This window comes from Podarcis muralis, chromosome 17 (genome assembly GCF_964188315.1).
Source record: "Podarcis muralis chromosome 17, rPodMur119.hap1.1, whole genome shotgun sequence".
In the NCBI taxonomy this organism is placed as follows: Eukaryota; Metazoa; Chordata; class Lepidosauria; order Squamata; family Lacertidae; genus Podarcis; species Podarcis muralis.
Window position 1 is genome coordinate 28450971 of NC_135671.1, and position 15474 is coordinate 28466444.

At 45.0% G+C, this 15474-nt stretch overlaps 1 protein-coding gene across 1 annotated transcript in view; it reads left to right on the forward strand.

Annotated features, from left to right (window-relative positions):
- Nucleotides 1-15474, forward strand: part of DMRT1 (doublesex and mab-3 related transcription factor 1) — a 61618-nt gene that overhangs the window by 15322 nt on the left and 30822 nt on the right. Inside the window, exon 3 of the mRNA XM_028712486.2 lies at nucleotides 8297-8580. Coding sequence (XP_028568319.1) covers nucleotides 8297-8580 — 284 coding nt within the window. The remainder of the gene's footprint in view (nucleotides 1-8296; nucleotides 8581-15474) is intronic.

Sequence of the window (15474 nt, forward strand, 5' to 3'; positions counted from 1 at the left end):
CCGGGAAGGTAAACGGCGTTTTCGTGCGCTGCTCTGGTTCGCCAGAAGCGGCTTAGTCATGCTGGCCACATGACCCGGAAGCTGTACGCCAGCTTCCTCGGCCAATAAAGCGAGATGAGCGCCGCAACCCCAGATTCGGCCATGACTGGACTTAACGGTCAGGGGTCCCTTTACCTTTACTTTAAAGGACCCCTAGACAGTTAAGTCCAGTCGAATTTGACTGTGGGGTGCACCACCCATCTCTGCCTCAGCCTGAGGGAGCTGGCGTTTGTCCACAGACAGCTTTCCAGGTCATGTGGCCAGCAGGACTAAACTGCTTCTGGAGCAATGGGACACGTAACAGAAACCAGAGCACACGGAAACGCAGTTTACTTTGCCGCCACAGTGATACCTATTTATCTACTTGCACTGGCATGCTTTTGAACTGCTAGGTTGGCAGGAGCAGGGACCGAGCAACGGCAGCTCACCCCATCGTGGGAATTCGAACCGCCGACCTTCTGATCGGCAAGCCCAAGAGGCTCAGTGGTTTAGACCCCAGCGCCACCCGCGTCCTGGTATATATTCCATGCATATATACCGTAAGCCAAGACACTATATAAAACCAGCAGCCTCTTACTTTGCTGCCTACGGGATAGTGAACATTGATTCTATTTTATTTCTCCACTAATGGAATTTTTGTCTTACGGCAACACCATGTCTTCATGTATTCATATTAGGCTACTAAGATTGAACAAGGAATATCTTCTTCTGCATGCGCCTGCAGAATTGCAGATTTTTAACGTGAGACGTGTCTGGAGTGGATAATGTTAAGGCGCAGCCCAGCCCGAGTTGAGCTTGGCAGGGAAGATATATTTTGATTGCCTTGCAGCTGACTTGCTGGTTGGACTGCCAGGTGTTTTGCGGGTGGGAGAGATATTTGGATCCTTTGCGCCGTTGCCCACGTGTCATTCTGTGTGCAATTTAAACATTTGAAAAGTCCCTGAAAAGCTTGAGATGTGACGAAAACACACATTGGACCAGTAGCACAAATGCGGATGTTCGACGCAAACAATTCTGGAAGGTGTGTTGTCCTGCCCGAACATTTGGCAGTGGGTACAAGTAACATTTCTGACTCCTGAGCATTGCAGCACACCCGAGTGGGGCCCCCAGGATAAATCACACGCTTAAACAATTTACTGCCCACTTTTGTATGTAGGGAGAGTAGAGCTCTTAAAGGTCAAAAAAGCTTCCTTGATAACATAATGCAGTGAGCTGTAACTGCATCAAATCCTGGGGGTTGTAGAGCAGCCCAGGAGAAATAATTATGGCTGGTAATGGGTAATTACAGATAATGGCTCTTTTTGGGGGTGGAAAAAAAACACACACGCACACCCAGCCTTGTCTGGAATGAATATTGCGTAGTACATTAACTTTATGGTAAGCTACAAGTTCAGCACTGAAACAGCACAAGTTGCAAGGAGAATTGGTTTTATTTTGTTTTATTTAAAGGCAGGGCTTATAGGTGGTGGTAGTGGGGAGACACAAGTAGAACGCCAGGCTTCTGCGGCCACCATCCCCCTTTCTCCCCACGCCTCCGTTGGGAAACGCAGCCTTGATTTTGCCTCCGGAAAATGCTGGCAGCGAGGGGCTCAGCAACAAGAATTGCTCTGTCATGATAGGTTTGGTGGGAGAAACACACATTGTTCCCCCGGTTTCTGATTATGACTTTAGGGAGTTGTTTCACAGCAGCCTCAATTCAAGGCTCTTGTCTGACCTCAGCGGTAGCCGGTTGCTGCAGCCCAAAGTACAGGCAGGTCTGTTATAGAGGGAGGGAGGATGCTTCAAAGCTGGAGGGGGGGGGGACATTCTGGGAAATGATTGAGTCAAGATCAGTCATCTTGGTACTCGGTCAGATTGCTGCTTTTTTCCTTTCTTTCTTTTTTTGCAACTTTACCAAACAGTCTTAGTGTTGGCAATTCTGAATTCAAAGGCTTCCATCTCAGATCTGGGGTTCTGTGAATTCCCATGCAAACAGTGCCTTAACATTGCCATCCAAATGTCCAGAACGGGAGACCAGCAGGAGCAGACACTCAGTGCCCCTGTCCAGCTTAGCATAGAATTGAAGAGTTGGAAAGGGACCCCAGGGTCATCTAGTCCAACCCCCAGCAATGCAGGAATCTCAGCTGAAGCATCCATGATAGACGGCCATCCAACCTCTGCTTGGAAACCTCCAAGGGAGGAGGGTCCACCACCTCCCGAGGGAATCTGTTCTACTGCTGGACAGTTACCACCCTCAGAAAGCTCTTCCTCATGTTTTTCCGGAATCTCCTTCCTTGTAACTTGAAGCCATAGGTTCGAGTCCTACCTCTCAGAGCAGGAGAAAACAAGCTTGCTCCATCTTCCATGGGATGGTCCTTGAAGTGTTTGAAGATGGCTATCCCGTGTACTCCCAGTCTCCTCGTGTTTGCAATGGTGGCTAGCCAGCTCGGTCATTCAGAGAAGCCACACCATTTGGTTGATTACTCTGATTTAGGGATTTCACACAAACATGCTCCACAAACTCGCATGAACTCCATGCTCCATAGCACACACCACAACACACACATAACTAGCTGTAAAGAAACATAATGTGATAAATAATAAAACTGTAATTTTAATCACCATATCAAAAAGCACAGTTCCTGATGGCAACATATCGTATCTTCTGTATATATTAGTATCGTAAAGTCCAAGGATTGTGAAGTCATAATGAGGCAATGACAAACCTAGACAGCATCTTAAAAAGCAGAGACATCACCTTGCCAACAAAGGTCCGTATAGTTAAAGCTATGGTTTTCCCAGTAGCGATGTATGGAAGCGAGAGCTGGACTATAAAGAAGGCTGATTGCCGAAGAATTCATGCTTTTGAATTCTGGTGCTGGAGGAGACTCTTGAGAGTCCCATGGACTGCAAGAAGATCAAACCTCTCCATTCTGAAGGAAATCAGCCTTGAGTGCTCACTGGAAGGACAGATCGTGAAGCTGAGGCTCCAATACTTTGGTCACCTCATGAGAAGAGAAGACTCCCTGGAAAAGACCCTGATGCTGGAAAGGATTGAGGGCACAAGGAGAAGGGGACGACAGCGGATGAGATGGTTGGACAGTGTTCTCGAAGCTACAATCATGTGTTTGACCAAACTGCAGGAAGCAGTGGAAGACAGAAGTGCCTGGCGTGCTCTGGTCCAGGGGGTCACGAAGAGGCGGACACAAGTAAACAACTAAGCAACAATGAGGCAATAGTGGTGTTTGTTGACCATAGCACACACAGCAGCGATCCATGTGGGATATAGAGAAAAAACACCATCGCCCTCAGAACTTGATAACCTATTTAGGGATTATTAAGGTCTCCAGCATCTCCTTTGTTGCCCTGGCCACAACTATTTTGACTCCAGACGATGCTCATAAGAGCCCGCAAGTTAACTGTTTCCTCACATTATTGAGCTACGTGTTTTTAGTTCGTTTTGGTTCTTTTGGCGCTAATTGCAAACACCTCCCTTTCATTCCCTCAAATTCCTGTTGGGGTTGATTTGTAATCCGTCTGCTGAGTGAGAGGCAGGCTGGTTCTGAATGCCAGTTGCTGGAAACTTCTCCATTGGTTTACTTATTTTATAGCTGACCCCACAGCTAGACTTTCTCTAGGAATACACACTCTCCCCTGAAACGAATTATTGCTCACTGCCGTAAGTTAATATGCCGTATGGCCGAAAGGCTTTTGTAGAACATGGAGGATCAATAATGAGGCATTGATCTGGAATGAAAGAGACAGCTGATTTCACATGTAGGAATGCAGTGGGGAAGGTATCAAATGTTCTGCCTAAGGATGTTAAAACAGGGAGAACTGAGTCACAGTGTTAAAAACAGATTCTTCCCCCAACAGCTGAAATCTTGATTATTATTTTTTTACTTTATTGATAAAATCAACAACACCAAAGACAGGCATAGGCAAACTCGGCCCTCCAGATGTTTTGGGACTACAACTCCCATCATCCTTAGCTAACAGGACCAGTGGTCAGGGATGATGGGAATTGTAGTCTCAAAAAAAAATCTGGAGGGCCGAGTTTGCCTGCGCCTGACCGAAGATCTCCCTTCTCTTCCTGTGCAAATTTCATCGCCCAGAACCCCTGAATTTTAAAGCTACATATAAATATATTAAATGAATAAATGAAACTTAAAGCTTCTGTCTGATCTCAGAAGCTTTAATCTCTTTTACGGTTTTCTCCACACCTGTGACATCTGGGAACTGGTTTGTTTTCAGATGTGTTAGCCATTCAGTATATTTCTATGCTGCCTGGGATCATTATTAAAACTACAGTGGTACCTCAGGTTACATACGCTTCAGGTTACAGACTCTTCTAACCCAGAAATAGTGCTTCAGGTTAAGAACTTTGCTTCAGGATGAGAACAGAAATCGGGCTCCAGCGGCGCGGCAGCAGCCGGAGGCCCCATTAGCTAAAGTGGTGCTTCAGGTTAAGAACAGTTTCAGGTTAAGTACAGACCTCTGGAACGAATTAAGTACTTAACCCGAGGTACCACTGTATAAAAAAGTATAAAGCTCAATAACACGTTGAAACCATGTTGAAACACGTTGAATAACACGCTAAAAACCATACGAAGCCAACAACAGGAAACAGACCCCATTTCGAATCGGCAATGCCGATTAATGTCCCCAACTCCCTGGGTGAAGAGATGAGTCTTCATGTATCGGCAGCCTGGTGGGAGGGAGTTCCACTGGCAAGGCACCACCACAGGAAAGGCCCTGTCTGAGTTCACTGGCAGGCCCTCCAAAATGGCTTCTCTTGAGAGCTCAGGGCCTGGAATCTCTAGCACATGTATTTAACCTGACTATTTTGTGAAGCAACAGTTTTTAATCCGTGTTTGTTGTGTTGCAATTTATGCATTTCTGTATTTATCCCTCTATTGTCTATTTCTTTCCCAAACAGAGAGTTCTCCAGCTTTTTTTCTGGAAAGGAAGAAGATTTAGATTGCTCATAATTTATGTTGCCTTGCTATGCACTTTTCAAGCCCTGCGCTAGCCTTGAAATACTATGCTGTCCTCACGCTGCATATAGTATCTTGATTTATGACAAGCGAATTAGCCACAAGTTGCCTGGAGTGATTTGTTTATTGATTGCAGAAGGCCTTTAATTTCAACTGTGGCATTTTTGTTGAAATATTTAATACATTGCAGTATTGACATTTTAGGAGTTAATGCATTACTAATATGGAGCTGCAGTTTGCCTCTAAAGAAGAAGCAAAAAGAAGTTCCTCTCTCCTTCATGTTTTCTCAAAGGGCTTTCATCAAATTATATTAGAGTTTGATGATGCGATGCCTGAACGTATGCAAAAAGAGATCAAACCCAACACAGAATTGCAAAGCAACAACAACCAGCGACACTGGATGTGCGATATTAAAAAAATAGAAAATGGCATATAATCCCAACACCTTACTGAACGTGTTCATATAATTCATTTATAACTGGATCGGGAAACCTTTCTTCTCTTGAAGGCAGTGTTAGAAACTCAGGATATATAAGCTAGGCACCAAATGGCTCCTTAAACCGGGGTTACAGTCGCCAAAAAAGGAATGCCTAGTTGCCATTTTTGGGACCAATACGACCAAAAGTCGTATTTTCCCATAGGACTTTTTTGGTTCCTGAAATTCATTCTGGTTGTGCAGATAAAATAGCACAAATCGCAAGACCCAAGGATGCCCAGCCATGCGCTTCCAGATAGTGGAGACATCAGGCCCCATCCTGATCCACTAGGTCGCCAGCGGCTGATGGCCGAGTGCAAAAAGGGCCCTGGCAAATTTCAAATACTGGAGGTAATCTGTCAGGGGTCGTATTCTGGCACTTGGTGGGACCACTTCCTTTCCTCGCCTTTCTCTCCCTTCTTAGTGGGCTACGGGAGGTCTGAACAGTTTGTTTTGGAGAGAGCTTTGTCTTGCTCCCTGCAAGATTTCCCCAGCTGCATCAGGGTGCAGCAAAATCAATTTTTATTTTGGGGGGAATTTATTATTTTTTATGGGATTATTATTTTTATGGCATTTTAAAAATTCAAATGGGATTTTTAAAATTTAAATCGGATTTTTAAAATAAAATACTTTCGGAGGAAAAATCTTTCTAAAGATAGTTTTCTATTTAAGCTTCATTATAGTCCAAAGGCTATTCATCAGGAAAGAATGCTTTTTAAAAAAGTTTTTCATGTGTGCTAAAACTCAGCCTAAGTGTGTGTGTGTGTGTGTGTGTTTGTGTATAGTTTAACCACATCAGTTAACAAACATTGATACATATGCTATAATGTTGTTGTTTTCGTTAAATAAATTGTTTAAGTTGTTATTAAGGAAATTATTGTTTTTCTCCTTCCAATAAAGTACTGCAGAAAAGTTGTCCGGATATAAACAGTTAACTTATTAAACCTCACCATAATTTCATACTTACCTGCCAATGTACTTCTAATAGTATAACCAAATCAGTACTTTTTGATATAACTGTAAAAACTACTCTGAAATTTGATTATTCAAAAAATGAAACCTTCATCTGGTTGTAAATATTAAGATTATACCAGCAAGAACGAGTCTTTCTGTAAAAAAAATGATTTAAGTCAAGTCTTAGTGACTAGTGATTTAAATTGTGATTTAAATCGATTTGATTTAAATCAAATCCACCCTGACTTGCATGAAGCCCCTCAAGGTGTATTTGCCCTAGGTAGGTTTTTGTAAACTTTTGTAAACTGGTATTTGTAAACTAGAATCAGAACTAATATTAAGGCCGCTTGCTGTTTTTATGTGTTCCATGATTCTTTAACTAATTGGTGTTAGTTTTCTGTGCCTGAACATATAAACCCAAAGGAAGTGAACTGTCCACCCAAAATGCTGATTTCTAGGATTGATGTGTGAAGCCTTGTTGTTTTCCCATAGTGCATTTCCTTGTTTGGATCAGATGGTGCCAGTCTTCGGAAATCCAGCTGAAATCAACAGATTTAACCCATCTATATATAAAAAAGCTAACTTTCTTACTGAGAACTATTAGGGTAGAAGAATGATACGCAATTTTGAAAAGAGGGGGCAGCAGTATTTTCCATTACATGGCAGCAGGGTTTTTCACCAATGATGCTCATTGAGTGACAAGGAGCCAGACACCGTGTCTCAGCCTGGCCTGCCTCCCAGGGGTGTTTTGAGGATAAAACCGGGCCATTATTATTATTATTATTATTATTATTATTATTATTATTATTAAACGCCTTATAACTGCAGGTCTCAGGGTGGTTCACAAGACAAAAATCACAATATAAAAACACAAAATACTGAATCAAACTAAAAACAGAAACAACCCAATAACCAGCCCCACAACACATTTCAAAAGGGCATCGGATGTCGCATAAGTGCGCCACCTTGAGCTCTTTGCGGTGGAGGCAGGATAAGACCGGAACAATAATAAATAATACTGAAGAGTGCAGAATGATTGCCAGTGACCATGTTTCTAATGTGTGGGAAGACCTTCCTGCCTTCCCTCCCTCCCTCCTCTTTCTTTCCTTCCTTCCTTCCTTCCTTCCTACCTTCCTTCCCTCCCTCCCTCCCTCCCTCCCTCCCTCCTCTTTCTTTCTTTCTTTCTTTCTTTCTTTCTTTCTTTCTTTCTTTCTTTCCCTCCCTCCCTCCCTCCCTCCTTCCCTTCACTCACTCACTCACTCACTCACTCACTCTTCTTTCCTTCCTTCCCTCACTTTTCTTTCTTTCTTTCTTTCATCTTTCCTTCCTTCCCTCCCTCCCTCCCTTCACTCACTCACTCTTCTTTCTTTCTTTCTTTCTTTCTTTCTTTCTTTCTTTCTTTCTTTCTTTCTTTCCTTCCTTCCTTCCTTTCCTTTCCTTTCCTTTCCTTTCCTTTCCTTTCCTTTCCTTTCCTTTCCTTTCCTTTCCTTTCCTTTCCTTTCCCCTTCCTTCCTTCCTTCCTTCCTTCCTTCCTTCCTTCCCTCCCTCCCTCCCTCCCTCCCTCCCTCCCTCCCTCCCTCCTCTTTCTTTCTTTCTTTCTTTCTTTCTTTCCTCCCTCCCTCCCTCCCTCCTTCCCTCCTTTGACATCTGAAGGGGCACGGAGCAGGTCTGTTTCATCCCATCCCTCTGGTTCTGCCCTGTCTTTTGAGTCGACTTTCCCTCCCATCTGCTCCTGCCAAGCCTTTCTCTCTGCAAATTTGAAATATGTTTCAGAGATCAGAAGTGGTTTTTTGCCAGCTGCTCCTGCTGTTTCCTAACGGCTCTCTTTCCCTCCCTGCCCTGTTCTTTGCAGAGGGCCGGATGCTGATCCCGGACCTTCCTTCCCTGACCAGCAGAGGTCACCTGGAGAGCGCCTCCGACTTGGTCGTGGACTCCACTTACTACAGCAGCTTCTACCAGCCCTCCCTGTATCCTTACTACAACAACCTCTACAACTACTCCCAGTACCAGATGGCTGTGGCCAGCGAAGCCACCCCTGGGGATATGGGGGGCCCACTGGTGGGGTCCCCTGTTAAAAACAGCCTCCGGAGCCTCCCAGCGACCTATATGTCAAGCCAGTCAGGAAACCAGTGGCAGGTATGGTATGGATTGCTTACTTAGAGAAAGATGCATCCTGGCTGATAGGGGAAGAAAACGGAAATTGCAGGCAGTTCTGTTGTTGTTGTTGTTGCTGTTGTTTAGTCATTTAGTCGTATCCGACTCTTCGTGACCCCATGGACCAGAGCACGCCAGGCACTCTTGTCTTCCACTGCCTCCCGCAGTTTGGTCAAACTCATGCTGGTAGCTTCGAGAACACTGTCCAACCATCTCGTCCTCTGTCGTCCCCTTCTCCTTGTGCCCTCCATCTTTCCCAACATCAGGGTCTTTTCCAGGGAGTCTTCTCTTCTCATGAAGTGGCCAAAGTCTTGGAGCCTCAGCTTCAGGATCTGTCCTTCCAGTGAGCACTCAGGGCTTATTTCCTTCAGAATGGATCGGTTTGATCTCCTTGCAGTCCATGGGACTCTCAAGAGTCTCCTCCAGCACCACAATTCAGAAGCATCCATTCTTCGGCGATCTGCCTTCTTTATGGTCCAGCAGGCAGTTCTAGGGGTTGCTAAAAAATAAGTCAGAAGCAGGAAAAGTATGTTAAAAGGGGTCGGAAACAACAGCTCTTTAGGATTCCAAATAACTCCCCCGTCAAATCATGGCTCTGGTTTCAGATTGGCTAAAAACACTGGCAGAGAGCAGCCAGGCTGGCACCTCTCATTTCAGCTGCTCAGAAGGGTGTCTGCACATTTTGCTTCATAACTTTCCTTCTAGGAGGGCAAGAGGTGTACATTTTTAGAAAAATGAAAGCCCAGAATATAGAGCCTTCCACCCAGGTGTGTTGGTAAAGGTCTACATGGGTGTCATGGCATCCATGGGTGCTGGGTTGGTAACCCTCGGTTTATATGATTTCAGATCTCTCTGATAAGCATCCATGGTGACTTTGTATCTCAGGATCCATTTGCTATTTGTTGTTGTTTTTTTAGTTTACAAATAAATGAAGATTTGTTCAAGGTGTCATTTAAAGAAAATGCAACCTGCCCCATATGCTCAGGGAAGAGGATTCACACGTAAACAATTACTACAAAGTGGCCTATAAATATCTACCATATTTGTTACAATATAAAATAGATAATGTGCATCTAACTCAAACCTATAAATAAGTAAGTAGCAGAGAGACAGCGAGATAGGAGATAATTTGTTGTTTTTTAAAAGAGTCACATTATGTCAAAGTATTAAGTCAGCCGTGATATTATATTTATTGGGCTTGGTAGCTGTTGTCAAACGCCTTTCACCTAAGGCAATGAGCAGTCGCCCTGTGTGTAGGGAAAGTTTTTTTCTTTCTTATTGCCTTATGGTCTACTAACTTCTCCTGTAGTTACAGGGGTAGGCAACCTAAGGCCCCGGGGGCCAGATCTGGCCCAATTGCCTTCTCAATCCGGCCCGCGGACGGTCCGGCAATCAGCATGTTTTTACATGAGTAGAATGTGTGCTTTTATTTAAAATGCATCTCTGGGTTATTTGTGGGGCATAGGAATTCATTCATGCCCCCCCCCCCCCCGAAAAATATAGTCCGGCCCCCCACAAAGTCTGAGGGACAGTGGACCGGCCCCCTGCTGAAAAAGCTTGCTGACCCCTGGGTTAGTTGCCCAGTTTCCAAAAACCAAGTGGTAGGCTTAGAAATAACATCTCTTTCCAATGCTTTCTGCCCACTCAGCTGCTGTCAAAAATAGGCATTGTGGGATAACCTCTGTGCACAGGAATGCAGCCTTAGAGAAAACACGCACCTTTAAAACACATTCAACACATATTTAAAGCACAGAGCTACATTTCCCAGCACCCCAAACAAACTACAGTTCCCAAAATCCTTAAAATGGGGGACACCATATGCTTTCAATGTGTGATGTGTATCTTCACCCAGTTCTGCAGTCAGGAATCCTTTAAGTAAGCTTTAAAAAGCTTACCCAAATAGGAATTCTGGATCCTTCTGCTGAAAGTTTTATCCTTGAGGTTCAACTATCCGGTCTCCCCTGCAGATGACCTTTATTATTGTAGAAGCTTTAATAAGTTTCTCTTCTAGCCAAGGACAGCAGGCAAAGAAAAGGGAGTCCGAAAGGTTCTGACATTAAACCTTGAATTACTAGCTGGCTATGAATTAAGACTCTGAAGCTTTATGTTTTAAATGTAACATGATAAAAAAACACACCAAATATAAATCATCATGTTCCCTTTTGGGTAGCTCTCTTTCAATTTCCTTCCTGCGGCAGTGATTAGGGAGAAGATGCAAAACAACTGCCACGGAAAGCGAAAATGAAAAATTAATTGGCTGTACCGAGAGATATATTACATTGTTAATTACAAGAGGTGTTGAGCTTGTTGACCTAAACAACTTGTGTGTGAAGGATTTTTAAAAAAACACCACCGGCATCCTTTTAAGCGCTTTGGAGTGTGATTTCTGAAAGTAGTTGCCTCCCCAGCGAAGAAAATGCTGCCCTCCTCACCTCTGCCCTCCTTAGAGTCCTCCAACGGGAGTATCCAAAAATGTCTCCATCCTCTGTCCACAATGAGGGCTGCAATGGGTGGAAAGGGATATTCACGTGACCAAAGGGGGCATCTCCATTTCTTGGGGCTCCTCTGGAGACCTCTTTACCAGATTTGTGGAAATCTAGACGGTGACTTATGGGACGCGGGTGGCGCTGTAGATTAAATCACAGGGCCTAGGGCTTGCCGATCAGAAGGTCGGCGGTTCAAATGCCCGCGACGCGGTGAGCTCCCGTTGCTCGGTCCCAGCTCCTGCCAACCTAGCAGTTTGAAAGCACGCCAGTGCAAGTAGATAAACAGGTACCGCTCTGGCGGGAAGGTAAATGGCGTTTCCGTGCGCTGCTGTGGTTCACCAGAAGCAGCTTAGTCACGCTGGCCACATGACTGGGAAACTGTACGCCGGCTCCCTCGGCCAGTAAAGCGAGATGAGCACCGCAACCCCAGAGTCGTCCACGACTAGACCTAATGGTCAGGGGTCCCTTTACCTTTAGAGGGTGACTTATTTCCAGAGGTTAGAGTTGCTGTTAAGGCAGACACGTTCAACCGATCGACCGCGGTCAACAGGTGGACCATAAAGAAGGCTGATCGCCAAAGAATTGATGCTTTTGAATTCTGGTGCTGGAGGAGACTCTTGAGAGTCCCATGGACTGCAAGAAGATCAAACCTATCCATTCTGAAGGAAATCAGCCCTGAGTGCTCACTGGAAGGACAGATCCTGAAGCTGAGGAGTTGAGGCTCCAAGACTTTGGCCACCTCATGAGAAGAGAAGACTCCCTGGAAAAGACCCTGATGTTGGGAAAGATGGAGGGCACAAGGAGAAGGGGACGGCAGAGGACAAGATTGTTGGACAGTGTTCTTGAAGCTACCAACATGAGTTTGACCAAACTGCAGGAGGCAGTGGAAGACAGGAGTGCCTGGCGTGCTCTGGTCCATGGGGTCACGAAGATTCAGACACAACTAAATGACACAACAACAACAAACTTGCGAACCCTGGTTTGGACATGGTGCAAAGCCAAGGATCGTGGCTTGCTGCTGCTGCTGTTTCCGAGAGGAGGAGTGAAGCTTGAATGGATCTCCTCACCCAGGGTCAGCCGTTAACCATGGTTCCCTCCAAAATACGAACCTGGCCCATGTCCTGAAAGGGCTTGCACCTAATTTTTTTTTAATGAAGCGTGCTTGTGTGTGAATAAAGGGGACAACAGAGAGTGCTTGAAGGCTAATTTGCCATTTGAATGTGAAACAGATTTTGCTTTTTAACCACCCTTGACCAGTCTGGAAAAAAAAGGCCTGTCCAAATTTAAGAAACTGAGCTATATAAGAAATTCAGCTATTGCAGTATTCTGTCGCGAATCTAAAAATGCTCTGGGTTTGCTATGCCAGGAGCATAATCCTACATTGTATTTATAAGCTATAGCCTTCACAATACAGATTTATGCTAAAAGTAACCTAATGTTTCTGACAGCTCAAGTGTGACATGAATATAATCCATATTTCTTGGGGAAGCTAATCTAGGCTGTTTATTTTCCAATAGTGCTGATAGGGCCATATCTCTTGATGTCACGGCAGTTGAGATTCTGATGGTAACATATTGTTTGTGGGTCAACGCTTTTGTCTTAAACAGTAGGTTGGAACAGAATAGCAAAGGTTAATTAAGTTTGTCTATCACGGGGGGACAGATATAGATGGCGCTTGCGTTTTCCACCCTGGAATTCAAGGGAGACGGTGGGGAGGTCACCATTTATTTATTTTCCCCCTCACGGTGGAAAGGTCTGCCGGTAGGTCTCAGGATTAAAATTTGGTGGCTCCACGCAGTTCTTAGCAGTAATAATTTAGCATAATTTAACACAGGAAATTCCAACTTTTGAAGCTCTAAGTGACCCACGGTTTCAATGACTCTGGGGTGCCTAATTTATTTTATTTTATTTCTTTTGCTTGGCGGCTGCATTTATCCTTGGCCAGCCTTTCAGGGGCTGGATGCCGGTGGTGGCTGCTCCATATCCTTGTCCAAGCACACACATCATGGAATTTTAGAATTGTAGAGTTGGAAGGGCCCCCCGGTGATCATCTAGTCCAACCCGCTTCGACGCAGGAATAGAACCTGCAACCTTGTCAATCCAATGACTGGGAAAGGGGACTCTTTGCATATCTCATTGGGGTCCTGGACTAGGTGTACAGGTTGAAGCGTCTCTGTCCACCTCCATACTGTGTCTCCGTAATTTTCTAGTTTTGACCAAATCAGTGAAGTCTTGCGGGGTGTGGGGGAGCAATATTTGTGGAGAAGGGGCTATCAGGCCTGCAGGCTGGGTGTTAGCTACCCCAAGTTAAACTATGAGAAAGGGCACTGATTTGGGGTGTTGGAAAGCTGCCATGCATCGACTGCGTCTGACTGTGATATTCCTGCGGACTCAGTTAATGAAGAATTGGGATTTTTCCAGATGTAGCAAAGGAGATGCCAGCCTTACAACCTGCCCTACTATGAGAGAATGTGCACAGGAACTAGCAATTCTCTCCACTCCCAGAATTAGGCGCATGCAATAATAATAATAATAATAATAATAATAATAATAATAATAATAATAATAATACTATATTATGTATACCCTGCCCATCTGGCTGGGTTTCCCCAGCAACTCTGGGTGGCTCCCAACAGAATATTAATAATATTAATAAAAAAATATAAGATATCAAACATTAAAAACTTACCTAAACAGGGCTGCCTTCAGATGTCCTCTAAAAGTCAGGTAGTTGTTTATTTCCTTGACATCTGATGGGAGGGCGTTCCACAGGACGGGTGCCACAACCGAGAAGGCCCTCTGCCCTGGTTCCCTGTAACCTCACTTCTCGCAGGGAGGGAACCGCCAGAAGGTTCTCAGAGCTGGACCTCAGTGTCCGGGCTGAACGATGGGGGTGGAGACGCTCCTTCAGATATACTGGACTGAGGCCATTTAGGGCTTTAAAGGTCAACACCAACACCTTGAGTTGTGCTCGGAAACGTACTGGGAGCCAATGTAGGTCTTTCAAGACCGGTGTTATATGCTTGGTGTTGGGCTTGGAAACATACTGGGAGCCAATGCAGGTCTTTCAGGACCGGTGTTATATGGTCTCTGCAGCCGCTCCCAGTCCCTAGTCTAGCTGCAGCATTCTGGATTAGTTGTAGTTTCCGGGTCACCTTCAAATGCAGCCCCACATAGAGCACATGGCAGTAGTCCAAGCGGGAGATAACCAGATCATGCACCACTCTGGCGAGACAGTCTGCGGGTAGGGAGGGTCTCAGCCTGCGTACCAGATGGAGCTGGTAGACAGCTGCCCTGAACACAGAATTGACCTGCGCCTCCATGGACAGCTGTGAGTCCAAAATGACTCCCAGGCTGCGCACCTGGTCCTTCAGTTACCCCATTCAGGACCAGGGAGTCATGAACAACAGATGCATTTCCTTTGAGAGGCAAAGAACATGCGGCAAGACTAAGGCACACCTATGTTATAATGCCCCTGAGGGCACGCAAGAAGTCCAGCTTTCCATTGGTCTCAGGGACATCCTGGCTGTGGAACATGAAGCTAGAAGAAGTCTATAACAAGGGGCATTGGGAAGATTTGCATCAGCGCACAGTTTCTCATTCTGAAAAGAGTCACAGTTACTCATTCCCTGCTCAGATCTTTTTGCCCTCTTCCCTCGCCACCAGAATCAATGTGTATTTTTTGACACACACACACACCGTGGCACACGAGGGCAAGGATGTCCAGTGCGTTTTGGAGCTAAAAGACGCGACTCCCGTCATCTTCATTGGGCAAATGATCTTCCTGGTCCCCTTTGTAATGCAGAGCTAAGGTCAAGCATTTTTATGTCTCCCCTGTTCTTTACTGTTACTATAAAACAGGGTAGCTAAGCTCTATAAAAAGGAAACCTTGTGGCTCAGATTTACTGTGGTATATATTCTAAACAGTTTAATAAAACAAAGCCTAAAGCTTTCTAGATTTTCTCCAGTGGTTAATCCAGCACATATTGTTTGCAGAGCCTAGCCTCCGTCTGTCGGTCGTACCGTGGTTCACAGACTTGGTGCGGATAATAAGATTATAAAACATGTCTCTTGCTAGCCAGCGACCACGTACTAATAATAATAGTTGTAATAATTCATTGGGTCCTGGGATTTTAGGTGGGGTTTTTTTAAGGAATGGGTGAGATGAGAGGAAAACAAGAAGGCTTGAAAGGAAACAGGTCATTGCCCACATCCTCTGGAGAAGGAAAACAAACCAGACCTCCTTTCAGCACCAGCGGCTAGTGGGGGCCATTTAATAGATGCTAAAATTATATTGTCCTTGTCCAGTGATTATTTTTAGGGGATGGATGGTGGGGGAAAGTAAAGAGAGATCATGGCATGGAGAGCAGGCTTGAAAAGCCAACCTGTG